Below are 27983 nucleotides of genomic sequence, written 5' to 3'. Positions count from 1 at the left end.
TAGGCCCGGTTGCTTATTTCTCTCTCAAAGCCTGGCAACGCTGTTGACTGTAGCTGGAGTTCACTGAGGAGATCTGGAGCATTACAGCATTAAAACCCCGACCCGTGTAGCGATCGATTGCTACTGCCTGAACTCTGGTGTAAAGATGGATGCCTGCCGAATTAGGTAAATAAACACAATTACCAGCAATCTGCAGAAACGCGACCTTTTATGTTTGTCGTAGATCGTTGGGATCTGGTGATATAGATCCCTACATTTGATGTGGGGAGAGAGTTGTTGTGCGAACAGCCGCAGTGCAGCAGTGTTGTAGTAGGACTGGGCTTGAGTCAAACAAAACCAATTCACTGATCTGCTACAATGTAACTGATCTACGATGTAACGAACTACTCGTTACATTGTAGATCAGTTACATTGTAGTAACCGATCGGTTGGAAACATTTCAATCCGTTAAGACGTTATCGATTCCTGTTTGCTTGCAGGGTTCTACGCATAGAAGTGTTGCCATTTTAACGTGTGTCTCTATTCTTGGCGTATTCATTTCATGTAGCCCCATCCATGACCATGCTCTTTGTTTTGTTTAGCAAGATTTTAGCTAAGCTACTTTAATCATCAGACATTATTAGCAAGATAGAATCGTCGCCGAGTTATTACTGTTTAATGTGAAATCTGTGCGATCTGGTGTCGATTGTAATGATTGCAGTTCTGTGACAGCGATCCTAACTTCTCATTCTTTGTGTTATTAGAAGGTTATAGACGTGGTGGAGAGCCTGGAATCCACTCCCTCGCAGTATTCAACGTGCAGTTGTAAGCACATCACGTTTCATAGACCACACACTCAGACAGACAGACATACACTTACGCACCTACACACTAAAATCCTCAGTGTTATGACAGTGTACATATGCAATTTAATTGGTTCCATTTTTGTACACTCTCACAGCTAAATGAACCCCCATGAGTGTACAGTGATCATTTTGTTTATGCTGCAATGATGTTAACTATCTGCTGTTCTCTTGCTTCAGCCCTGTCTTGGCCAATGCTTGCTGCGCTACAGCATGACCACAGCAGTGTTGGCTGATCTTGTAGTTCTGGCAAATGAAAATGGAGGAGGTTTCAATGTCCAGCCTGGACAACAGCAAACTGGAGGTACAGTAGAGGGATAGTTACCAATGACAAAGCTACAGTACATGACGTGTGCAGAGCTGCTGCATACACATTGAATGAGTGGCAAGTTGTGCAACAATGTAACCTACCAAAAAAGTGTGACTGTAATGGCAATGCTCCTAAATGTTTCAACCCTAGCCTTGGATCGAGACTATCATAGATGTTTAAAATACATCTATGATAGTCTCGATCCAAGGCTATTTCAATCCAGTGCTAGTGTCGGTGTTGGTTATAACTTCCCACTGTTTCCTCCCCTGGCTCTCGACTGGCTGTCTGCCTGCCAGGGCCTAGCTCAGGACATCCTGTCTGACTTGGTGGAGGATGCGTGCCTGGGCCTGTGCTTTGAGGTCCACAGGGCCGTCAAACAGGGCTACTTCTTCCTGGATGACACGGACCAAGAAAGCATGAGGGACTTTGGTAAGCGCGAGGACATTGTCGTGCTTGTGTGCCTGGCTGCTAATCTAAAGGGTTATTTAACCCTTTAGATTCTATTTCACCACACCTTTTAAGCCTGTATTATTTCAAGGGTGCTGTCGCATCACAAGTTCACAGGTGTGTGGGTGAAATTATTTTCCGTACAAGCTTCCACAAATTGCAGTCTAAAGGATAATCATAAGGAAAATATCAAATAACATATAAAAAACAAAGCACAGAGAAGAAAGGAGATAACAGATAAGTGCCGCAAAATAAAAATACTAAAGGTAATCAATCATTAATTTGAGGGGGGGAAAAAAAGTCATCAGGTAGCAGTCCACTGGTGCTAGGAAAGGAGTAGTACCAGACACCAGGTTGTACTGCAGAAACAAAACAACAACTTGCCTGGCTCACTGCACTTGGACTATAGTAAAAAAAAAAATAAGTCAAGTATGTATTAAATGTATTCAATATCATAGTAATTTATACATGAAGTGATACATGGCGACAAGTACAGTGAAAAGGTAACATGAGTCAACAATGTTGTTCACATGTGATTGTTTGTGTGATTCAAAGTTGAAATTGGAGACCAGAATAGTAATAAAATGTTATAATATTTAGTTTGTTAGAAGATGTGGCTACAGGGCTGAGAGGGGGCTTAGTATTTGAATACTTTTGCACCTCCTTTTCAAACCTCCAGAAATAGTGGACCAGCCAGGGGTGGACGTGTTCGGCCAGGTGTACAACCAGTGGAAGAACAAGGAGTGTGTTTGTCCCAACTGCAGCCGCAGCATCGCTGCCTCGCGCTTCGCTCCTCACCTGGAGAAATGCTTGGGCATGGGACGCAACAGTAGCCGCATTGCCAACCGCAGGTACATCAGCAGACCAAATGATATATAATGGATAGATCAAATTTTGCAAAGATAATCTTTGGACTGTGCCAATGTTGTCCACAACTTTTCAGGAAATGGGGGAAGAAAAAAGAAAACAGTGTTCTAATGGATCCAATGTAGTCATTATTTAGTATAAATATTTTCATTGGTTAATTATTTATACAACCCACAGGCTTATCCACTTTCACTGTAATAATGTTTAAAAAATAGTGAAAATAGATGATTTACAAGATCACAACGCATCACAATGCGAAGCATTATGACCTTGTAGATCGGTTATTTTCCCTAGTTTTGTGTGACACGCTTGTCTGACGAAGTAGGGCATTCATTTACGATAAAAGCATTGAAAATATGGAGATACAAGGTTTCTGCCCGACAGCAACGATATGCAACTCTGGCACTGTCAGTGTTGCAGAGGTATACTGCTTCTCATGAATTTATCTTTTATTTGTTGTTGCGGCTGTGTCCGTGTTTGACTTCATGAAGGCGATTGATAGTCAAAGCACGCAGAGGGAAATTGGCTGACACTGCTGCAGTTGCATTTGCCCGCTATAGAGCCATGCATCATTTATATATATAATTCAGATATGAATGTTCAAAATCAGGACATGGCAGTCGTAGACAAAAACATCAATTCAAATCACAATCATGCCTTATAATCATGTTATAGCTTATTATTGATTATTGCTGAGTCATTGCATCACCTCCCCTCTCTCCCTCTTGCTCTCTACAGAATAGTCACTGGTAATAATACCAACAATAAGTCGGAGAGTGACCAAGAGGATAATGATGACGTTAATGACAATGATTGGTCTTATGGTGCAGAAAAGAAAGGTAATGTGCTACACCATGGCCTTTTCTTTTTTTCTTTCATGATTTGTATATCATCCATATCTCTGTTGCCGAAATCTAAAAGTTATGGTGTTTTTCTTTAACAGCTAAGAAAAGGAAATCTGACAAGGTACTGTCATGTTCAGTGAAAAAGCCTGTCGGCACAGTAAGTCCTTTGATCTGGAGAATGTTACATTGCCTTTCGATGACAGTTTTATCTGGTTGCCCCACTTTACTGCCGAATGAAATCCTTTGCCCTGTCATGTATCCAGCATCACATCATAGCCGTAGTGTGAAAGAATAATGTCATTTTTTCTGCCGACAACCAAGACATTTTTCGCCTGGAGTGGGCTTAACAGAGTTCTATTAGGGTTATAATACCAAATGCTTTATTTTCAAAATCACTGTGAATCTAACTGTATTAAATACACGACAATGTTGTTGATTGTTTGTGCATTGTTTTGTTTAATATTTGAAATGTTTGCTTCTCTTTCTACCTCAGAATCCAAACTCACCTAGAAGATCCAAATCATTTAAGCATAAGAGTGGTAAGTTAAATATGTATCTTTCAATAGATATATGATGACATCTCGGTTGATTTGATCTTATTTTAATTACATTATTTTCCTTTTCTGATATAGCCATGATGATATGTTTGAATTTTGACAGTTTTTTGTACCAAGACGTCATCTGTGGTATTTAGATTTAGAGCAGGGTGAAATCATGTTTACTAATACCTTTAATACGTCTTTTCAATAATGCATTTAAAGTTACATTTGTTTTGTTTTTTTCCATAATGCATTATGCTCCACCCATTTGATACTCTGTTCAAGTTTAAACAAACTTCAGTTTTAAAGGAACAATATTATGCTATTGATGCACATTTCAGTTAATTGTCGATGGTTATCATAGTCTATAGAAGCATGAATATTAACTGAATATATTAACTGACACTGAACATACTCAGTCAGAAGTCATAATAAATCATAATGTACCCCCCCCAGGCATGATGGGCCCCAGACGCCGTATGGAAAACCAGGAGAGCCCACGTATGTTGATGAAAGATGAAGCGTTTCCCCAGTAACACACTCTCCCACAAACGCACAAAACTGTCACATGTGTATGTTCTCTCTCTCTCTCACACACACACACGCACACACATAGAAAGGGGAAGACCAATAACACTTCACCCTTGATTCTTTTTTTGTTGTTAAATGGATGGACATTGATGTTTTAGGTGACATCTACGGTGTTTGCGGTTCTGCAGAAGCAGTCCAGACCTTCCACAGTATACTTGACGCATTTTGTTGTTTTTCACAAACTAATCGTACCAACACTCATCGTTTTTCTCTTTCCAGTTAATTTTGTTATGTATATTATTTTCTGGAGTCCAAAATAAAAGAATAGCGCCATAGAGCTTTTCACTGCACAGAGACTGATGTAGGTGGAAGACATCCAGTGGCCAGACGGTGGCAGCTGAGGAAAGAGCTAATCATGTTAAGTGTTCACATAGAGGGGTAATTAGGAATTATGTCAACTTTAATTTTCTCACAATTTCAGGTCTCTTTGATGACAAAAAATAATGATAAGTCATCACATTACCTTCCAGACAATCATGAATAATGGTTGGTCTTTTATTTTCTCATTCATACAGTCAATTTCTTGACTCTCTAGCCAATTAATTAATACAGTGTACATGAGAAGGGACTCTGTCAGTTGTTGGTCACCTGTGGAAACACTTTTTTTTTAAACGCTCAGCAAACAAACCCACCTTACTGTACAAGCAGGTATTTGCTAAGAAAAGCGGGTTTCTATAGTTTTTTCAGTGGATCGTTGGGCTTGTTTTCTAGCATACAAAATGTCTTTGTATCTTGTGTTTACATTGTAAAGGGTTACATGTATCCTCGGTGTGATGTGATAGTGTAAATATTCCAATAGTTGAATTGCTGCTATCCTGGCTCAGTTTTGTTCATCTGTCTAGCATAATAAATGATTTGTTACCTGTGCTTTGGTGTGTTAATAATTAATTTCACATTTTTGGGTATAGACAGTGAGTGTGGAGTTCTGTGAGGGTAAACCAGTGAGAACAATGAGCCTTAGCACCTTCCATTACTTCCCTAATTACTAACCAAGCAAATTGACCTGCAAGGCCTACAGAGCAGAAAGCAGGTTGCCACTAGGAGGGGCTATTGGATTAGGGTCAGATATCCTACTATCCTACTATCCTACTATCCTACTATAATTCTAGTAACCTCTGTGCGTTTGTAGTGGTGGTGGTGGTGGTGAAGCTACCCGGTTCTCCCCACTGGCTGGACCAATTGCTCTGATTTTGCACACAGCCATTGACCATTACCATCTGAACTTAACTGTGAAGCCCGTTTTTCAATTTCATCAAATCTCAGCTTCTTATTAGCGTTTTTGTGTCAAAGAATGTCGTCCCATAGCTGCGGCTGCCCAGCTATGGGACAAACTGCCTCCCGGGTTGCCAGATCATGTGCGTATATCCCCCCACGGCTGCGCCGACCGGGTATGGTCTAGTACAGATAATTCTTACAGGCCGTTTAATAATAGTGATGATCATAGTAATAGTAATAGCAGGGGTTTGCACTCTATATATATAGATTGTATCTTATCTATCTATTGTATCTCTCTCTATATCCATATCTATATATTATATATATATATCAATAAATGAGAGACAGAACCTCCCACTGCTTCTCAGCAAAAATGAAGCATTAAGTGATTATATAGACCAATTATTTGTTTACTAACATTGAGACTGGACGCACAGGTGATTGTTTCACGCAATCAATTCCCAACCTGTTGTTTCGGGGTCGCACCCCAACCCCCTCTTGTGTGTTGGCTAGTGAGGCGCGTCCTAGCGAGACCTGACAGAATGGGTTTCATTGCGCGCATACTGGTTGCACGCATACTGGTTCGTATCAGTGCAATCTGGGAACCCATCGCCAAATGAAAAGGAAAAACAGCGCCCTCTGCTGCTTTTGACTATCTCAGAGCAGAATCTGTTCTTGAGAGATTAGTATCAGTGTGACGTTGTCTGTTAAGGGGTCTATATATACATTTATAATAGTCACAATGAGAGAGAGTGGTTTAACTTAATTAGAGAAACAAACGAAGCTTTGATTGAGGCAGTAGTGAAGTGGGAGTCTAGGAGAAAATAAAGAGACACGAGATGGCAGGATTTTAAAAACAAAATGACTTGAAATAATTGATAGTTAAGTTACAGTAGATGACCTTGCCGTGATCTTTTTCCTGAGGTTTAATGAGCATTCCTTTAATTCTGTATGGGGTTTGGGGGTCCCCAGCAAAATGAGTTGATAAAGCATTAAAAAAAAAACGTTAACCCTATGTACAAGCTCACAACGCATTGTGATTCGAGGGGTCGGGAGCTTGTAGATCTGCTATATTCAAAAATGTGGAATATTTTTTGAAAGATAACAAATCTTGGCAAAAGAATTTCAGATGTGGGTCCGCCGCCCGGCCAAATACATATTAATTATCTCTATAGTCAAGTGATCAAGATCTTGATATGAATATCTTGATATGAATCCATCTTCAATATGAAGAATCGGGACAGGTCTGTCCGATTCTTCATATTCCATCCACATCGCTGATGGCCCACAATAACCTACCTGACCTGGTGGGGACCTGTGCTCCGAGGAGAACCTTTTCTAGTTTATATTTTGTCTGACAACTAACTAGCCAATTACAGCACGACTCCAGCTCTACCGGCTATGGGATGGAGACAGGCAGCAGTAGTACAGTACATTAGTACAGATAGTAGTGAAAGCAGCCAGGTGGGTAGAAGAAGAGACGTGGTTAGACGCTTCTAGTGTCACGTTTTATGTGCCAAACTGTCAGAAACAGCTTAGATGAAAAGATAGCGAGGCAAATAGCCCACGGGAGGGGATGACACACACACACACACACCCACCCACACACGCACACGCGCACACACCACGGCCACTGTAACTGCTGCTGGCTGGGGTGTCTAAAAAACAAACAAGAAAAAGAAGAACCAGTGAGTGACTCCCAGATCCCGGAACTAAACGTTAGCTAACGCACTGAGCTAGCTTCGTGTTGACAGTCAGACAGTGTGCGCGGCGTGGCTGTCAGTCCAGGAACTTGACTGACAACTTTCGGCGTAAACTTGAACTTGGAGCCCTTCAAAACTTTGTCTCAAGAAAGTTTTCCTACGACCCGTAGAGTGAGGCTGAAACTTCTCAAAAGTTCGCGAGGGGGGAGGCTGCTGCTTCGAACACACACTTTGTTTTTGTTCTTTTGAGCTGTGGACGATTGTTATGGCTTTAAGGGGGATGTTTTCTTCGGGTCCTCCTCCTGCTCCATCCAGCAGCCTGAGCCCCATGAACGCCGCGCTGTCCGCGCACGCTGCGGGGCTGAGGATGACAGGGCTGCCGCCGCCGCTGCCTCCTCCACCGGCCGGTGGGTTATTCCCCCCCTCCTCCTCCAGACCCATGATCAACAGCTCTCCTCACCACCAGTACCTCCAGGTCAGTCATGTTTGACAGCTCACCAGTTGGTGGGAAAAGTACTCACATTTGTTTTTACTTAAGTAAAAGGTTTCAATACTGCGATGTAAGAAAATACTCTGTTACAAGTAAAAGTAAGGTGTTCAAAAATGTACTTTAGTAAAAAGTACAAAAGCGTTGGTATAAAAATGTACTTGAAGTTCCAAAAGTGAAAGTGCTCATTATGCAGAACTTGAAGGTTCCATTTCACAAGCTCTCAAATGTGTAAAATGTTTAGAAATCCTTTGAAAATAGCAGATCTACAAGTTTGTAGATCGGCTATTTTCAAATAGCCAAAGTATATATACTGTATTTCGTAATAATTATCTAAATCTACAAAGTAACTAGTAACTAGTTATCAAATAATTGTAGTGGAGTAAAAGTACAATATTTGTCTCTGAGATGCAGTGTAGTAGAAGTAAAAGTATTGAAAATTGGACCTCAGTACCTCAAAATTGTACTTAAGTAAATGTACTTAGTTACTTTACACCACTGCAGCTCACTGATCAGTGTGATTACTGTTCTGTGCCAGAAATAACAGTCATATGTTGGTGCCTTCTGTTTGTGTACTCTCAGACAGTGGTGGGAAAAGTACTGTATCAATTCTGCAATGTAGAAATACTCTGTTGGAAGTAAAAGTACTGAATTAAAAATGTACTTGAGTAAAAGTACAAACGTATTGGTATCAAAAAGTACAATATTTGGATCTGAGATGTAGTTGAGTAGAAGAAGTAAAATAATGGAAATTGGAAATACTCAAATACAGTACAAATTAAGTAAATGTACTTAGTTACTTTCCACCACTGCTCACTGATCGCTGTTCTGCGCCAGAAAAAACAGTCAAATCCTCTTTTAAATTAACTCAAATGTTGGTTCCTTCCATTTGCATACTCTCAGAGTTACAATTTGATACATTAACGCAGATTTGACTGCGTGTGTAAACTGGGATAGGCTACTTGACAAGTGGAAGGTTCAGGTTACTTTCTGGCTGCTGTGGCTTCCTTGCCTTGGATTGCACAATTAGATGTGTGTGTAAACTAAACTCAAATCCCAACAGCTGGTTGTTAACAACAAACGTAAGCTAAAAGGGGAAAAGGTGAGAGCTGTCTAAAAGAAAGAAGAAAAACAAGAAATGACTAAAGTCATAATATAGCCGCCAGCGGCAGGCTTTTTGCCCCAATCTGCAGCACAAAATGTGAAAGTGGTCTTTAAAATGAAATGTCAGCCATTCCAATGCAACCGAAAGGACTCCACAGAGAGGTTCATCGGTTGGCTACCAATATAAAGTGTGTGTGTGTGTGTGTGTGTGTGTGTGTGTGTGTGTGTGTGTTAACGAAAAGTGCAGTAGAACCTTTACCAGACCATACTGAAGTCTGTGGGTTTCAGATACCACATAGCCTTTATGAAAGTGAAGCTCACAACGTGTCTTTTAATTTCATGCAAGTTTGCCCTTTTCACTACTGGCTTACATGAACAAAATACCCAAATGGGTCCATTTGGTTTCATTAATGTCTTTTCTAATTCAAGTATTCAATAAAAAATGAAAAAGAGCAGATCTACAAGCACACAAGGCGGCGACGCGTTGTGAGCTTGTAGATCTGCTATTTTAATGACGCATGAAACACGCTGATTGTAGCGTCAGTTTTGATGCTAAAAGCATCATCAATCTTGGAATGGTTTGCATCATTTTAATCACAAGGCACGTACCTTTAAAATGGTATATAGATTGACAATGTAGGTGACACACACGCAAGTGTAAATGTGTTTGTTTGGGGAAAAAACGCTTGTTTCGGCGCTTGTTTTTCATTCACACACACACACACACACACACACACACACACACACACACACACACACACACACACACACACACACACACACACTGTTCGGATCTTCAAACTCTTAGCCCTCCGAATAGGCTGACAGGAATCACACGTCTTTGTCACAACTCGTGTTTTGTCTTTTTGTAGTTTTATTTCTAACAAATGTCCACAGTACACAGACCACAGATGACACACAGGTCATAAACCTGGGAATATAGAAAATAAACAGCATTACCATATATTCATAGAATATAAGATTCACAAATAAACAGCAAGTAATGTAGTACAGTCTATCACAGTAGAACCGAAATAGCAGAAAATGACTACATTACCCATGAGGCATTCTGAACGTACAACGCGTCCCCCTCTACCATTAAGTTACAGTGTCCAAGTTACAATACACAAAATACACCAAAATAATACTTTTCAATGGACTACTTTGGTAGCACTGATAACATTAACCACAGTAAGGTTCATAAAGTTTGTAGATGAGATGTTTACATTGTTAGTTCAGTCACGGTGACGACGTTAGCATTAACGTTAGCCGCATGCTAATGCTAAACGTCCGTTAGCTTAGCAACACGCTAACGGCTCATATTAAGTTGGTTTGGCTAATAATCATTAATCCCAACTAATGCCAACACAGTAATGGATGTAAACGTTCACAGACATGCTTTGGACATTATTATCAGGTTGCATTATGAACCAGCAGTTACACAATACAAGTAGCAGGCCATGCTAGCAGCTAACAACATACCAACTGGCTGTGTGATCCTGACGCAGGACAGGTAGAATAGGAATGAACGTCTCCACCATTGTAATATATTTTTACAAGTCACATTATTTAGACCCATTAATACTTTTACAATACTTTCAACCAATACTTTTAACTTAGTGACCTAAAAGTCTTGACACACACACACACACACACACACACACACACACACACACACACACACACACACACACACAGTGTTGCCATGTGTACTAATTTTAAGCGACCTCGTGTTCTGTGAAGTTGCTTGTAAATATTGGTAGTTGCTTTTTATTTGTTATTATTTTGTTGTGAGCTTGTAGATCGGCTACTTCCAAATAGTCTATTTTCAAATAGCCGATGCATATAGGTTTAAAGTGCTCATGTAGCCTAATAGTCACTTAAATATTTGGCTTGTTTTCATTGACCTGGTTGCTTATTTCTCTCTCATAAATCTGGCAACCGTGTCTTTGTTTAGACCAGCGAAGAAGGAAATGCGGAAGTGATGTTTTTTTCCCGTGTGAAAGACAGTATTATGTTGCGAAAATATAAAGACATTACAGCACCATAACATGGTTAATACATTTTATTGTGGGATGTACAATACATGAAAAGTACGGGTGTAATAACGCGACTTGCGTCGAGACCTAATGGAGAGCGGACATGACCGCGTTTGGCTAAAAACTGTTAGTTAGTTGCTGTTACTATTAGCCAAAATCGGCTAGCGCTGGAAGGAAGCCACTTCACATTAACACATTTATATCATATTTACATGCCGAGTTAAGCTCTGACATTTAAGTGATATGTAGCCTGATATTACCAGATTGCTATAGTGGGTTTAGAATATTGTAGACGTTTTTTTTCATTTGCTCATTGCTCATTTCAGCTCTTCTGGAAAATCAGCCAGCCCTAGAAGACTGTCTTCATGGGCAGTCAGAGGCGTGTCTAGTCCCATTAGCTTGGGAGGACGAGGCCGGCCGTTCAGAGTATGGGAACGTATCCCATTGGCTTAAACGACAGCCAATCACGCAAAAAAAGTGTTCAATACATGTCGGAAATCTGTCGGGTCAGAGTCAGAGTGAATATAGAGCCGCGCTTTCAGCTGGCGGCTAAAAATCATTACTTCCGCATTTGAAATGATTTTCAGTTTTCCTGCCATGTCCTTAGTTCAAATACTGGTTCTAGTTAAGTGATTGCTGGACATGAAGTGTGTGTGTGTGTGTGTGTGTGTGTGTGTGTGTGTGTGTGTGTGTGTGTGTGTGTGTGTGTGTGTGTGTGTGTGTGTGTGTGTGTGTGTGTGGAAAGAGAGTGACAGAGAGAGTAAGAGGAAGAATCCCTTGCCTTCTTCTCAGCCTTCTGTCATTTTGCTGAAAAACAATAGTTTGTAATTTTATGGTCACCATCTGTCACAAGTAACAATCTAGATCAGCATATATTTACGGGGACAGAGCTCTGCTCTGTACACGTATTGTTATTGGCAGTATTCTGTCACTTCTTCTTCTTCTTCTTCTTCTGCCACTTTTCGCAGTTCTGGCTGAACCGCGGTGTCGCTTTTTACGAAACTCGGCCATATGGTAGATGGTCATGAAAAACGATCAAAAAATAATTCTCACAATCTTTCGTCCAAAGGTGGCGCTATAGCACTCAATTGAAAATGCCAACTTTGACCAGGTACAACTCATGCCCTGTTTGACCTACAGCCATGAAACTTGGATACACATATGCGTCTCCTCATGCTGAACAACTTTCACCCTCTGACTTTTGACCTCTGACCTTTAGATCTCCCACCATTTTGAATTATATGAAAAACAGTCATTGGCTCCTAACTTCTGCATTTTTTCACTTATGGAAAATCCGTTGGATTTTTTTGTAGGCAGTGGTCCAAGGTTCAAGTGCTAAACGTTTCGTGCAGATTGCTCAAAAATCCCAGGAGGAGATAGATTTTAACTATTACAGTTTAAAGACAATTATTCATCTGTGCCTAAAACATACATGCAGACTCACATTTCTTTGAAACTTTGCAGAAATGTACAGGGTCATTCCAAATATCACTGAAACCAATCTTACTCCAATTGGCCAAAAGGGGGCGCTATAGCAATTTTTTTTAAAGGCAGACTTTAAACAGGCATAAGTCATGCCTCGTTTGGCCGAAAGTCGTGAAACTTGCTTACACATGTGCCTTGACTCATGAGGAACACACGTATCGATTTGACCATTAAGCTCCGCCCTTAGATTTTCCGCAATTTTGAGCAGTTTGAAAAATACTTGTTTTTGCCAGTTCTGGCTTAACCATGCATACGCTTTTTACGAAACTCGGCCATATGGTAGATGCTCATGAAAAACTACCAAGAAATAATTCTCACACTCATTCGTCAAAGGGTGGCGCTATAGCACTCAATTGAAAGTGCCAACTTTGAACAGGTACAACTCATGCCCTGTTTGACCTACAACCATGAAACTTCGATACACACATGCGTCTCTTCATGCCCGACAACTTTCGTGGTCTGACTTTTGACCTCTGACCTTTAGATCTCCCACCATTTTGAATTATATGAAAAACAGTCATTGGCTCCTAACTTCTGCAGTTTTTCACTTATGGAAAATCCGTTGGAAATTTTTGTAGGCAGAGGTCCAAAGTTCAAGTGGTAAACGTTTCATGCAGATTGCTCAAAAATCCCAGGAGGAGATAGATTTTAACTATTACAGTTTTATGAAAATTATTCATCTGTGCCTAAAACATACATGCAGACTCACATTTCTTTGAAACTTTGCAGAAATGTACAGGGTCATTCCAAATATCACTGAAACCAATCTTACTCCAATTGGCCAAAAGGGGGCGCTATTGCAATTTTTTGAAAATGCAGACTTTAAACAGGCATAAGTCATGCCTCGTTTGGCCGAAAGTTGTGAAACTTGCTTACACATGTGCCTTGACTCATGAGGAACACACGTATCGATTTGACCATTAAGCTCCGCCCTTAGATTGTCCGCAATTTTGAGCAGTTTGAAAAACACTTAAACCCAGGATTTTTCAGCTATTTGCGTGAAACTGTATCATCTGTGTGATCTCCTTTTTCACAGTTACTTGTCTGTTGGGCCAATGGCGTCTCCCTTAAATGAATGCCTCACAATCTCAAGGTCGCCAGTTCAAGCCTCACTTGATGTAGACTTAATTTAAGTTGAATTGCAAACAACATGACTGTATCAATGAATACATGTGCAAATGGTAAAGATAACCTGAAATGCTTATTTGAGAGTACGTTTTTTACGTATGACATACTTCATTCTGAAAATAGCTGATCTACAATCTCACAACTTTTCATGGTTTGTGAGCTTGTAGATCGGCTACTTTCATTAGTTTTGGTTCTGAGGAGATGTACAATTTCTTCATTGGTAAATGGCTTGTGAACGAGTGATCTTAGTGTTAGTGAAACAGGGGCTTGGTTCATGAAAGAAGGCAAGAGTTTATGATCTTCAACAGACAATATCAGCCTGGACAAAGCTATAGCACTATAGGTAGTGTTGCAGCCTATTAGTCTGAAGGTTGAGAGTTCGAATCCTGTTAATAGCAGTAGGTTGAGATGTCCAATCAAACCATTATGTTTCCATCTCTCTCTCTCATCAATCTATTGTTTCCATGTCACTCTCTCTCTCTTCAATCTATTCCGTTTCCATGTCTCTCTCTCTCTCTATTCACTGGCCCCGTATTATCGCTGCTTGCAGCTATATTATCATATTGTTTTTGTCACCATCTGCAGATTTCTATTGACTGTGGATCGTATACAATTTTACTGATCTCATCTGCCTCCGTTTTTTTAGTGTGTGGCAGTTTTATCATTTAATTATCCAGCTTAGTTCTACTGATAAAGGAAGTCTGTCATAAGCAACCTGGTCAAGTCAGCAGCAGCAGATAAAAAAAGAAAAAAAAAGAACATGACAGAAAAGTTGAAAAGAGTGAGAAATTGTGAGATTTAGGCTAAATGTTTATTATTATTGTTATAGCAATAATTTGAAAAAGATAGTTAAGTATGTTCTGGTGAGTTTAAGCATTGATAATTAGATGTTGTAGTAAAAAGAAAAGGTTCTATTAAGGCTATCAACCAGTTATCAGTTATGTCTTTGAAAGCCAAACGAATTGAGTCATGCAAGGAAATTATGCCTTTTTCTTGGTCAACAAATAAATTGGTTAACATTATCGTATGTTGTACCTCAAATATTCTGCTTCCAACAATCCTGTATAGATTATTATAATGTACTGAGGGTTGAATTTCTTCAATGAGATTATGTTATTTATATCATTCGTTAAACATTTGAATCTGTCTCTTCTCCCTTCACTTTCTTCAGCGCCCGGGAATACTACCCCCTAGGGTAGGGGGCACTTTAGGGGGGTTGGTGTCAATGGGGGGCCAAGTCCCCGGGCCCTCTTACGGTGCTGGGAACATGGCCTTAAGGCCTGCCATGGGGCCCCCCACCATGGACTCCTCCAGGAAGAGGCTCCTACTGCAGCAGCAGCAACAACAACAGCAGCAAGGGCCTCTGGGAGGCCTAAGACGCGGGTATGTTTTTGTGTGTAGATGAGAATATGAGTGTGCTTGCAAGCTGGAAGGAGCCCACAATGTTGATGTAGACACACAAAAGAGACTGTTGGGCCATATCATAGCCATGGTATTTTATAGGTACTCTCGCACACCATCTTCAAATGCAAAAATCAAGGTTTGTTGATGTTTTTTTGTTTAGTTTTGTTGTATTGCATTTTCAGATGGTGTGCAGGTGTTTTTTCTTCTACATTTATCGGTCCTAGCTTGGCCTTCTCTGATACACCTTTAAATAATGCTTAGTATTCGGTCTAGCAGTATAATGTACTGTATGTCTTTCCATTCAGGAAACCTTCACCAAGATAAAGATACTCAAATTGTTGTTTACATTAACAATACAGCAGCACCCTTCTGCTCCCAGGCCAGACCCCAGCCTTGCAGTCTGGGTTTTAGCTGCTTGTTGGAACAAGCGAAGGAAAGACTCAATTAACCCAAGAAATAGGGCTGTCTCATGACCAGCCCTCAGTATCAAAGGAGCAAAAGTGTAGCTGGGATATTTTTGACATCAAAACGCATTATGACGCCACTCGATCATAAATCTCGCAAGCAATGATGCCCAGCGGAATTTTATGATTCCATCCACAACAAGTGTTTTGTCTCATGAGGTTTAGCTCATGACCGCTCAGTAATGTTACGTACTAATGGAGCCACAGGGTGGAGAGTGACATCTTAAGCTCTCATTAAAGCTCCTGAGAATTAGATTTGTCACAATTAGAGAGAGAAAGAGAGTGGTGTAACTTAATTAGAGAAACAAAACAAGCTTTTATTGAGTCAGTAGTGATGATAAGTGGGAGCCTGAGGGTCTGAATTGTAAGTCTAGGGAGAAAATAAAGAGACAGGATTTTGAAAACAAAATGAGCTGTTCACAAATAATTGATAATTAAATTAGAGGTCCTTGTCTTGGATCTTTTTCCCTGAGCTTTCATAGGCATTTGTTTAATTCTATTTGGGTTTTGGGAGCCTTACTATACGACTTTTTAAAACAAAATCCTTTTTTAGGGCCAAAAGACGCAAGATGGCTGACAAGGTTCTCCCTCAGAGGGTAAGATGATGTTACCCCCATCTTTCATTTTAAATATCACCAGCCTGTAGTACTGCAGTACCCAACTCTCCTATTGTTGGCTCTTTAGATCCGAGACCTGGTTCCAGAGTCCCAGGCCTACATGGACCTCTTAGCCTTTGAGAGGAAACTGGATCAGACCATTGCCCGTAAACGCATGGAAATTCAGGAGGCCATCAAGAAGCCCATCACGGTAGCAACTCATTATATTTTGCCATAAGGTTTTGAGATGATGAATGTAAGATACATTTGAAGCTTCATTTACTGATGTAATAATCTCATAACCTTATGGGGCTGCTTTTATTCAGTGGTGTAAAGTAACTACATTAAGTACATTTACTCAAGTACTGTACTTGAGTACAATTTTGAGGTACTTTTACTTTACTGGAGTATTTCCAATTATCAGTACTTTTACTTCTACTCCACTACATCTCAGAGGCAAATATTGTACTTTTACTCCACTACAATTATTTAAAAACTTTAGGTACTAGTTACTTTGCAGATATACATTATTACATTATAAAACATACATTTACCACTTTAGCCCTATTTTAAACCAAGGCTATTTGAAAATAGCCGATCTACAAGCTCACAACGTGTCGCATCGCGACGCGTTGTGAGCTTCTAGATCTGCTATTTTCAAACATTTTTGTACTTTTACTTTTGGTACTTTAAGTGCATTTTGATACCAATACTTTTGTACTTTTACTCAAGTACATTTTTAATTCGGGACTTTTACTTGTAACAGAGTACTTCTACATAGCAGTTTTGATACTTTTACTCAATTAAACATTTCAGTACTTTTTCCACCACTGCTTTTATTTATGTTTGCTGAGTATATAGTTTTAATGGAATTTTAACGTTGTGCCCACCTCGTTCAAACCCTGTGAACCTATTTCCTTTTTTGAGAAACGCTGTTTTCAGTGGAATACCTGAGTATGTTTACCTTTTGATATGAGCCTCCACCTTAACCCCCACGGTTCCACAGCAAAAGCGCAAGTTGAGGATCTACATCTCAAACACCTACACGCCTGGCAAGCCTGAGGGTGAGGAGGTGGAGAAGGTGTCCTCCTGGGAGCTGAGGGTGGAAGGCAAACTTCTGGAGGACGTGAGTGACTAAACTGTTTATAATTCCTGATTTATACTCGGGCGTGGGCCATGTCGCGCACCAAAGACACCACGTCTTCCACCTTAGCATCAACTGGTCTCTGCACACCATCACTGTGACAGTCTAAAATACACCCTTTTCACCACCATGTCTATTGTCCATTGTCCACATAGTCATGTCATCTTAGTCTGGTCTGGTTGTCTTGTTCCACGCAGGTCCAAACACTGTCCAACCACCATGCGTTTCAGGCGCTTCTGAAAACTCCCTAGTTACTCAGCCCCAGTTGGTCTGTGTCCTTAGCTCACACCATGCAACCAGATGTGTGTTTAGTCCCCAACCCACTCTCCCTAACACACACACACACACACACACACACACACACACACACACACACACACACACACACACACACACACACACACACACACACACACACACACACACACACACACACACACTCTCTCAAACCCACACTCGAACATGCACACTCATGTTCCCCTTCGAAACAAGGAATTGAAAGCATCAGTCGACACATGCCTTAAAAAATCAGTTGGGGGGGGGGGGGCGCATGAAAAAGCAGGTTTTTTTATTTTATTCTTTTCTCTTTTCCCCCCCCCCCGTCTGCCTCTGTGGTTAAGGCATGTGTAGGAGTGAAGGGGGAGGGATGGGAGGGCAGAAAGGGAGTAGGGTGAGAGGGGGCATGTTGCGCAAACTAGACACTTTGGCAGGGATTGAGAGGGGGGGGGGGGGGGGTGTGGGGGGTGTGCAACATCTCTGGCTTATTCTCCACAGCCCCACCCCCAGATGTGGTCACGGCCAAAACAATGCAGCTGCACGGAAGGACGCAACATAATGAAACTCAGAAACTAGTCTTTAAAAAAAATGTCTGTCCTTTCACCTCCTTCCCTGCAAATTCTACTCCCATAGCCCGGCAAGCAGAAAAGGAAGTTCTCGTCTTTCTTCAAGAGCCTGGTCATTGAGCTTGACAAGGACCTCTATGGACCTGACAACCACTTGGTAGAGGTAGGACATACTTTTAAAGGCATCGATTTGATACAAGTTACAATCATACACATGTGCACCTGTTATGTATTGATGGGCGCACGCCAAAAAAAAGCTTTCCTAATGGTTACTGTTTGTACTCCAACCATAACTAAAAACATTAGGTTCAGCTGGAATCATTCTTATAATTTCTTATTCTTGACTGAGAATATGTTTTGGAATCATACTTACATTGTATCATATTCTTGAGAATCTCTTTTGAATGGTCTGATAGGCAAGTGAAGAATTGAAAGAAGATCTAACATCTAGAACAGATAGGTCTGGGACAGATAGGTCTGTCCTATTTTAGTACCAATACCAGGATATTGGACTCTTTAGCATGTATTGACCTGACGAAGTGTCTCACAAGACTGAAAGATTACTGCATTACAATGTTGAATATTTCACCCACAAAAGCACTCAAACTTCGCCAGGTTACAGTCATTGCAACAGATCTAGGATAAGTACACCATCTGCTGATGCTGGCACCCAACCAATATAAACTTGCAGTGTTTTCTCATGCTTCGCTACAATGACACTATCATTTCCATTCATTAAATGAAGGAGAATGCAATTCTATCCACTCTGGGTCTATGCTGAGTTGCTGACTGAACCGTTTCCCTCTGTGTAATTCACTCTTGTCAGTGGCACAGGATGCCCACCACTCAGGAGACGGATGGCTTCCAGGTGAAAAGGCCCGGTGACGTGAATGTTAAATGTACGCTGCTGCTCATGCTTGACCACCAGGTATGCCATCATCTCCACACAAGCCACACGAAATGTACTCGTTATCATCTTTCACGTAACATTTGAATGCAGCTTGTGTGAATGTGAATCAGTCCTTTTGCAATGTAAGGAATGTTAGACCGCAGACCTCCAAGTTGATATCAGCAGCTTGTGTTGTGTTGATAGTGCTTACAGAACTTTTGAGTCTGTCAATTCGTACAGCGGAGGCTAAGGTCGGCATTTATTACATCACGCTTTGCTATTTTGAAGACCCTTCGATCCAACGTTCCTTACAGCAGCACGAGTACATACTTTTGAGTGTAGCTCACCCCACTGCTAATCAAATCACTTATCTTGGCAGAGTTACTGCATTGCTCCACCTGTTGAGCGACCTAGCACACCTTTACTGTTCCTCCCACTGTCATATTCTGCCTAACCTTCTTTCTCAATTGAATTCAATTCAAAGGAGCTTTTTTGTCACAAGAAAACATGTTTACATTGCCAAAGCAAGTGTCAAAATATAATAAAAACAATTTAAGAAAATGGGGAAAGTATATACAGTTGGAGGGGGTACAGCATTGTGTTAAACAGAGCTATGTCACATTGCGTTGTTATATACATGTTATATATCTCTGCTGTCAGGCAGAACCAGCAATCTTTCAGAAAAAAAGAAAGAAAAAAAGTGGATTTAGGAGGTTTTGTTCATCATTGATAAGAACAGCTAAATGGACCTCCAAGCTCACAATGAGGTTGGAGGTCAAAAGGGGGTGAAGCCTGGAGTCAGCAAAACCAGCTAGCTCCACCCCACTTTGGTGGAGCTAGCTGGTTTAGCAGAAAGTTTGAGGATCCAATGGAGTTAGCTGGTTTTGTCAGAAGCGCTTTTTAATACTTGTACAGCTTATACAGCTCTGTTTATATGGCCAGTAGGTCTACTCGGTACAGATAGTGCTCCCATCTCAATAACCCTTCCTCTCTCCCTATTCCTGCCAGCCACCTCAGTACAAACTGGATCCGCGGCTGGCACGGCTTCTGGGCGTGCACACCCAGACGAGGGCCAGCATCATGCAGGCCTTGTGGCTCTACATCAAGAACAACAAGCTGCAGGACAGCCACGAGAAGGAGTACATCAACTGCAACCGCTACTTCAGACAGGTGGGGGGAAGCAGGATTCGAGAAACGAGAGACACGTGTCTTTACTCGTTTTGCAACGAAACTGTGGCAACCACTAAATCCAGTGCTGTTTAACCCATTCAATCATCTCTGTCATTTTAGATTTCTTTGGCTATTCCAAAATAGCAGATCTACAAGGTCATAGCGTGGCACTGAGTACCCGCACTATGAGCTTGTAGATCTGCTATTTTTGAAAAATCGTTAAGTACATATTTTTTTAAGCGAACATTTGTACAATATTTTGTTGCAGGGACCCCAAGAACAAAGATTTGAGTGAGTCACACATGTTCGCTTTAAAAAATACATATTCAAAGCTTTGCACACATTTTCGTGTTTTTTCAAAAATAGCAGATCTACAAGCTTGCATATCTGCTATTTTTGAATAGCCAAAGAAATCTAAAATGAAAGATGAAATAATACTACATTTCTCACTGTTAGTTCTGCTACTGCAAATACTTTGAGGATATTTCTACGGCATGGCTCTGCAGGAGGCTAGCCATCTGTCTTGTGTGGTTCCCAAGTTAATCTTGCAAACCGCTGGATCGATCAGTGCCAAATTTCTTGTTTACGCTGTCAGTAGCAGGCCAAAGAAGTGCCTCCTCTTTTTTCACATGTGCTTTATATATTTTTTAATTTTAACTTTAATTGTATAATGAGGTCAAAGGGGCTCAGATCAGGCTGAAACCTGAAGCCAAAATTTGTAGTCAGATAATTCATAGACGATTGACGTCACAGACTGGCCACATGAAGTCTAAATTCCACATGAAACCACATGGTTTGAATGTGGATCTCAGGATCCACATGATTTGCTTTTCATTCATATCATACCTTTACTTAAGCTCTTATTTGTTTCGAGGCTAGCAAGAGACACTTGCTACAAACTTGTTTTGTCCTACAATGTTCACAGCTTGCTCTATTTTAACATAATGTCCTGCAGATTTTTGGCTGTCCTCGCATGAGGTTCTCTGAGATCCCCATGAAATTGGCTGGCCTGCTGCAGCACCCTGACCCCATCATCATCAATCACATTATTAGGTAGGTGTGTGTGCGTGTTTGCGTGTGTGTGTGTGTGTGTGTGTGTGTGTGTGTGTGTGTGTGTGTGTGTGTGTGTGTGCGTGTGTGCGCGTGTGCGCGTGTGTGCGCGTGCGTGTGTGTGTGTGTGCGTGTGTGTGTGTGTGTGTGTTATCAGAGTCTCATTCATTCACAAGCCCTTGAACACAGATTCCGTTTTATTTGCCTGAAAAGGAAAGGGAGATCAAACATTTAAAACAAACAAAACGTATCTATGACCTCTTGAACACCTACATGTATTCCGATATTGCCGTCCGGCGACTGATGGTGCTTCATGTTTTCAATCGAACACAGTTCAATTCCTTCGGTTGACCAATAAAAACAAATCGAGTCAGTGTGCAAGGACCTTTATCGTCCCAAGTTTTAGGGAAAGGGAACATCTAGAAAAATGTACATATAGCTTTTGTTATTCTGCAAACAAATTGGAAGAAATTCTACATGACTTGACAATGAATGCACATATTAACACATTGGCTCGCACACTGACGAATGGACATTGAGGCTTTTTGGATGCAAAAACATAGTCTTTTACTAACAAAAGTGCAAAAAGTGACATTGTGAAATATAGTGACAGAGAGTGGACGTTTTGGTCCTCAGACCATCATCAACTTTCATGCTGGCCTCTCACGCCTGTCTTCAGCCCTAGTAAGCCTTGAGTTTAGATCGCAAACTTCTCTTTTTGTTATTAACGCATTGACCATGTGCAGCTATGTTGATATTTGTAATAGAGATGGGGTGTTTAAGCAGTTAACCGTTTAAACGAAAAATGTATCACTATTCCTTTAGGAAAATGTTAATTAATTCATATATTACAATAATGCAATAATAAATCATACATTGTCTTGGTTCACTTCACTTTGCAATTTTTATTTTGGTCATCAGTTCAACCATGTAAACAATACACTACATGTGCATAAAAACAACGACAACAACAAGACATTATATTACATAGTTATGACCAAAAAAGGTATAGGCTAAAGGTAATAAGCTTAATCTGCCTACACTTTCCCAATCAGAATGTTTTTTTGGGTGGGGGTGCATTGTATATGCTTTATTTAGTTAGGACAGTGAACGGAGAGACAGGACAGGCAAGAAGGGGAGATGACATACAGTAAAGAGCTTCAGGTCGGATTCGAAATGGGGTCGAGAAGCGAGAAGGCTTCCCTATCCAATCGCTTAGTATTGAACAAAGCTGTGTAACAGTGGATCATGGATCATTCCATTGGTCATAAATCCCTTTAGATTCTTATAAATTGTCAGCAATCCCATGATCTTCTCACACATTCAGAATGTATCCTTTATATCTATATCCTTTATATTCACCCTTGACACCGCACGTATTTGGAGCTCTTGTCAGTTTATTAGAATCCTCATTCCTCTAATGATCTGAATGTATTTTCTGAAATCCTCATTATGCCTTTATGTGTCTTCATGAGCAGCGTGGACTCCACAGACCAGAAGAAAACGGCGTGCTACGACATTGATGTGGAGGTGGATGACCCTCTGAAGGGCCAGATGAACAGCTTCCTGTCCTCTACAACCAACCAGCAGGAGATCGCTGCTTTAGAGATGAAGGTATGGGTGGTCTATTCCAAGTTATGGGGTCTATACTGGCCCGATCTTTTAATGAGTTGTGACTAGGGCTGCAACTATCGATTTATCGAATAATCATAAACTGCCCACGAAAAGTTCTCCCCTTTAATAATACCAATTGGTATTGTATTGTATATCATTTGTATCGTTGATTAGTCACCTTTACAACGAGGTACAGCTTGTAAGGATCGGGCTTTCGTGGAATGAGCAACACAACTAAACGTTAAACATATTGGCCATTTTTTAAATTTTATTTTACTTTATTTATTGGGTTTTTCACAGCAGGATTCAGCATTAAATGCATATGATCAGGTGCATAAAAAAGCTCCTTAGTGCAACCAATAAAATACAAAAGATCAATAATCACATTGAATTATCATATTGGCCATTTTTACACTTTATAAATGTTACACTCAGTGTCAGGGACCTCAGTAGCGTGTGGAAGATCCATACACAGCCACAACAGCTTGGCACCTTCCTCTGCATGCTGGTCACCAACCTAGCCACATTTTGCTGTGGGATGGCATCCCTTTCCTCAACCAGGATCTGTTGCAAGTCAGCCAACGTGGTTCTGTTGGTCACTCTAGCACGTACAGCACGCCCGAGCTGATCCCACAAGCAGGCCATTCCATCCTCTCCACTCCCAAACTCGTTTTGAATTTGAATCCACGAAAAGTAACAGTTTTGGACATATGAGGTTTCCACCCGACAGAGACGATATCAACACATCGTTCTACCTCTGAAGCGTTATTTTATACTTTGTCGTGCTCATGTCATGCTGAGCACTGTGAAAATAACCTATACAATATAATAATTCAAAATAGTGAAAATAGCTTTTCACCTTTTTTCTTTTTTTTTCTTTTTTACTTTTCACTAACAATGACATGGCCAAAATAGGGATTTATTATTAATCTATTATTTTATTACATTTTCGATTACAAATCATTTTGTATAGTTTATTCAATCGATTAGTTTGATTTACTCTTGCACTCCTAGTTGTAACCAAAGAGTGGTGCATGTTTTAGATTTGGCACATGCAAGGGGCTGTTTGTAGTGTTAATTGAATTATCAATCAGTAAGTTATCTAATTACATTTTAGGAAACAAATTGATTTACTGATATAAAATGCGCTATTTACAGCTTCACCAAAATGTGAAATTTAGTCTTTTGTTCCATCTTATAAAAGGAAAAGTTATGTTCTTGAAGCTGATTTTGAAGCAACTTAAAGATGTCTGTTTGGGATCAATCTATTGTCAGCTTTCATCTTCAGTTTGTATCTTATTTGACCATAATCTTTATAGTATATATTAATTGTATGGATTAATTGAATAATACAAAATATACCTGACTGATTAATTGACTATAAAAAAAACATGGCTGTTTGTGTCCATAGTCATAGTGTACCAATCAACACTACTGTAGCATTTTTCTTGGCGTTGTATGGTTGTAACATTTTAGTGTGATACAGTGAATAAAATACTGTAGCAACATGCTGGCCATTCATCAGCACTAACCCATTTCTTAGGGAAACTTGCAGGTGAACTATCTCTGATATCTAATTTACCTAATAACATACTATTAGCAATATTTTGGAAGTCTATACACTGTTAAACTCGGGGTGAAGCTACTTATGGGATCCAAACTTTGATCATTAACATACTGGGATCAAATTTAACAGTGTGCAGACTCAATCCTTTATCTTGATTCTCCCTCTGTCATGCACCTGTTTATCAGGTTAAATGTGTTAAATGGGCGTGCTCTACATTTTGATAATAATTTGCCTAAAGGGCCCTCCTCTTTGGTCTGGTTTCTAAGTTTTATCCATTTTATCCAGTTATATATTATATTATCTTTTCATTAGATACAATGTGAAGTGCCTTCTCACCAGACATGTTCTGTACCTCCTGTAGATCCATGAGACCATTGAATCCATTAACCAACTGAAGACCCAGAGGGACTTCATGCTGAGCTTCAGCAACAACCCCCAAAACTTCATTACTGACTGGCTGAAGTCCCAAAGCAGAGATCTGAAGGTAATTCTACTAATTCTATCATTCATTGGTCAAATTCTGTTTTCCAGTCTACCAAAGACAACCTGATGTGTGCTGCTAGAAAGTATCATCATAATAATCTTTTTCAAGATCTATCAATATGGACAACGTACCTCTTAACAAGATTGCAATACAGGCCCAAAGTTTTTGAAGGATAACAAGGTGTACAAATATATTTTTTGGTAATGATAATCTGGTTATTTATTAATTGTCATTTTGAAACGTAAAACGTCTAGGGCAATTGCAATCAAACAACACATCACACCATTGATTGTTATTCCTTTTATTGTTCATAAGAATGACAACTTTGTCCAGACATGCCAATATAACCACATGAACCCTAGCATCGCTATTCTGGAACAGACATTTAGCGAAAATATTTGGTGTAGAGGGAAAAAATGCTAGTGTAGAGTCCCGGGGGACCCCGCTCAACTAAGTACATAGAGTTTAAGTGGTTAAATAATAGAGTAGTCCTCATCTGTATACCCTGTTCTGTAAAGTTACACAGGTCTGTGTAACTTGTATGCACTATGCAGTGGTCCGTTATGGGAACTGTAGTGAAACTTCTTCTACTAATGTTGTTTCTATTTTACAGATTAAACAGAATCATACCTCAGCTTTTCAGTACATGCCACACCCTGGAACCAAACCATAATGCACTCTGTCTCCTCATGTTGCATGAGCATTTTTATGCAACATGAGCTTGGTTGAATGGAACAGAGCCCCCTAGAGGATCAAGTGCATAAGGATTTTGACTCATTGACAAACCAGTTCATAGTTCTCTCATGTTTTCTTGCCCTACAATATTACAACAATGCAACATTGGCCAAGGCTGTCATTTAATGCTGTTTGATTACAATAACCTATTTTTGCCACCAAGATGTGTCTGATGGAAGACTACTGTATGAATATGATGAGAGAGTCCAATTATGTTAGCCTGCCAGGGATGGGTGCCTGGACATCACTTGTGGAAATGCTGAAACATATCAAATTTTGTTTTTCCCAGTTGATGACGGATGTGGCAGGGAATCCAGAGGAGGAGAGGAGGTCCGAGTTCTATGAGGCTGCGTGGGTACCAGAGGCTGTGGGCAGATACGTTTACTCCAAGGTAAGCTAACAGCCCATTCAGCAGGTCGTAATGCATTGTAAAGAGGTAGCAGGGTGGCCTCTTTGGTCTTCGGCAGAGGATTATTACATGACCCAAAGGGCACATGTTCGACCCTAACAGCTAGTGTAAATATTGTACATCTGTGGTGGGTGGCTGATGGATGAGCTCTCGACTTGATTCACAATGCAGCGTTATCTTCAATAAAGCATGTTACACCTTAACATTTGTCCCTACTTTGTTTCAGGTGCAGCAGAAAAGACAAGAGTTGGAGCAGGTGTTGGGTATCCGACTCACATGAAAGCCTAAGTTTTAGACATCCTATCAGGCATGATATCATGCGATTGTTTAAGCAGGGTTAAGATTCCAGTTCCTTTTAATGTCTTTTTGTACCGATTGCTTGTTCAAATTATCTTTGCCTTGTTTTACAGTATGTTCAAATTTGTCTTTTGTCCATCTACACTTTGCTTGAAATATTTTAAGCATTGGTGCTGTGTAGCCGTTTCTAACCATTATCAAAGGGTGTCTGTTTACCCCATTTCTAAAAAAGAAAAAGCCATAACCATTCCATAGGAACAATAACTGATGTCTGGTAACATATCAGCAAATAATATTTGGAAGAAATGGTCTGTCCACATTGTTCTTACCTGAAGCTTATCTGTCTTTAAAAATAAATAATTATTTGGTAAGCAAGAGGCCTATGGTACTTGACTTACTTTAATTATAAACCATGTAATTCTTTTGTGGGTGTATTTCTTTCATTATTTTTAAAGAGGGTCAGTATGGTTGAGTTATTCTTCATTAACCACATAAGCCCTATTTTATATTTCGATGTATGACGGTGTTGCACAGCGACAATGGCGTATCTTCAAGCTCTGTAGATCTGATATTTCTGGAAATCTTTTAAAATACAAAATAGGGACGCCAGGTTGAAAGTGGTTTAACATCAAAGGATGTTAGACATTTGAGTGCTAACCTCTTTTCTATAATACGTAATTCACCACACTGTCAAAGCGCAGTGATTTCCCTGCAAATTACTATGTACTTTTCTTTTTTTTATCCAAATGGTGGATATTTCATTTTGGAATTAAACTCTTACAATAGTATGCAGGAATCCAGGACTCTCAGGAAAACTCTGTTCTGGGAAGATGTTTGTGGGAGCTTCCCATTTTTGCAAGGAAAAGAGTCCACTCGGTCCAGCTGTTGGTTCAGCAGAGATTTGTTTGTGTGTATTTCTTAAATGTTTACATGCTGTTGTGATTTGTTGTCAGGGTGTTTTGTTCTCTTCAAGCCAAGAGAGGGAACTGTGGCGGTCTGTGAGGTTTGAGGGGGGGGGGGGGTCTCCCTGGAAACAATACATTTGACTCAGGCCTCTTAAGAATGCTAACTGGTAGTGATTAAATATGAATTCCAACCATTGAATGTTTTTATGCCAACCATTGTATGTAAACATTGCACCAAACTGTTGCAAGTTTAGGTTTAAATGCCATGTGGGCAGAATTTGCCTTGAGGAATATCTCGATATGTCCTTCCATTGAACATTCCAAAATACCATGTGTGTCACTGTGCCAAAGCTGTTTTTGTGTAGGAGGTGCCTCATTTTAGAGACATATTACTGTGCCTCTCAAGTTTTTTGATACTGCATATTAAGATGATTGCATGTTTTGTATCTTTAATCAAAAGCCTTTATCTTTTATACATTTGGAATATTTTGTACAATAAATACACTTGCACAATCACAGTCTTCTGTTTTTTTTTTTTTTTTTTTGCCAGAGCATTACTTTGTGCACCTAATTCTTAAAACAAACTTAATGATGATGATGCTATTTTTGGAGCAATATGTTTAATGTGTGTGTAAACTCTAACGTCAACTACTGTATGCAAGCTCACACAAGTCTCAAGACTTTGATTGTCTCAGCGGTGGGTTGTGGTGAATGTTCATGTTCAGGCTGGTTGTAAAGCTTTGTGGTCTCAGGGATATAGGGTCGATGTAAAATTGGCTATTTTGCCCAGAATGTTAAAAACTTAAATATT

General features: G+C 40.1%; 2 protein-coding genes across 3 annotated transcripts; both read left to right on the top strand.

Moving 5' to 3' along the window:
* Positions 1-41: 41 nt before the first annotated feature.
* Positions 42-5308, top strand: atxn7l3b (ataxin 7 like 3b). 2 transcript variants are annotated; one of them, XM_084077975.1, is made up of 9 exons: positions 42-165; positions 744-804; positions 1023-1146; positions 1449-1581; positions 2279-2450; positions 3205-3305; positions 3410-3432; positions 3805-3850; positions 4307-5308. In XM_084077975.1, the coding sequence occupies exons 3-9, from the start codon at positions 1096-1098 to the stop codon at positions 4384-4386; spliced, it is 606 nt and encodes a 201-aa protein (XP_083934101.1). In that variant the 5' UTR covers positions 42-165; positions 744-804; positions 1023-1095; the 3' UTR covers positions 4387-5308. The 2 variants fall into 2 exon arrangements, with proteins under 2 accessions (XP_083934101.1, XP_083934100.1); XM_084077974.1 differs by having other exon boundaries at positions 43-165; positions 3410-3468.
* Positions 5309-6973: 1665 nt separating this feature from the next.
* Positions 6974-27688, top strand: smarcd2 (SWI/SNF related BAF chromatin remodeling complex subunit D2). Its single transcript, XM_084077972.1, has 13 exons — positions 6974-7834; positions 14774-14985; positions 16024-16066; positions 16155-16277; positions 17073-17192; positions 18120-18215; positions 18879-18980; positions 19950-20111; positions 21067-21164; positions 22640-22775; positions 24704-24826; positions 25851-25952; positions 26197-27688. Exons 1-13 carry the CDS (start codon positions 7625-7627, stop codon positions 26248-26250), a joined length of 1581 nt encoding a protein of 526 aa, XP_083934098.1. The 5' UTR covers positions 6974-7624; the 3' UTR covers positions 26251-27688.
* Positions 27689-27983: the final 295 nt, after the last annotated feature.

Source organism: Gymnoscopelus microlampas (assembly GCF_963454915.1).
Source record: "Gymnoscopelus microlampas genome assembly, chromosome: 14".
Lineage (NCBI taxonomy): Eukaryota > Metazoa > Chordata > Actinopteri > Myctophiformes > Myctophidae > Gymnoscopelus > Gymnoscopelus microlampas.
The sequence above is the reverse complement of the archived record's forward strand: the minus strand, read 5'-3'. Positions and strand labels throughout refer to the sequence as shown.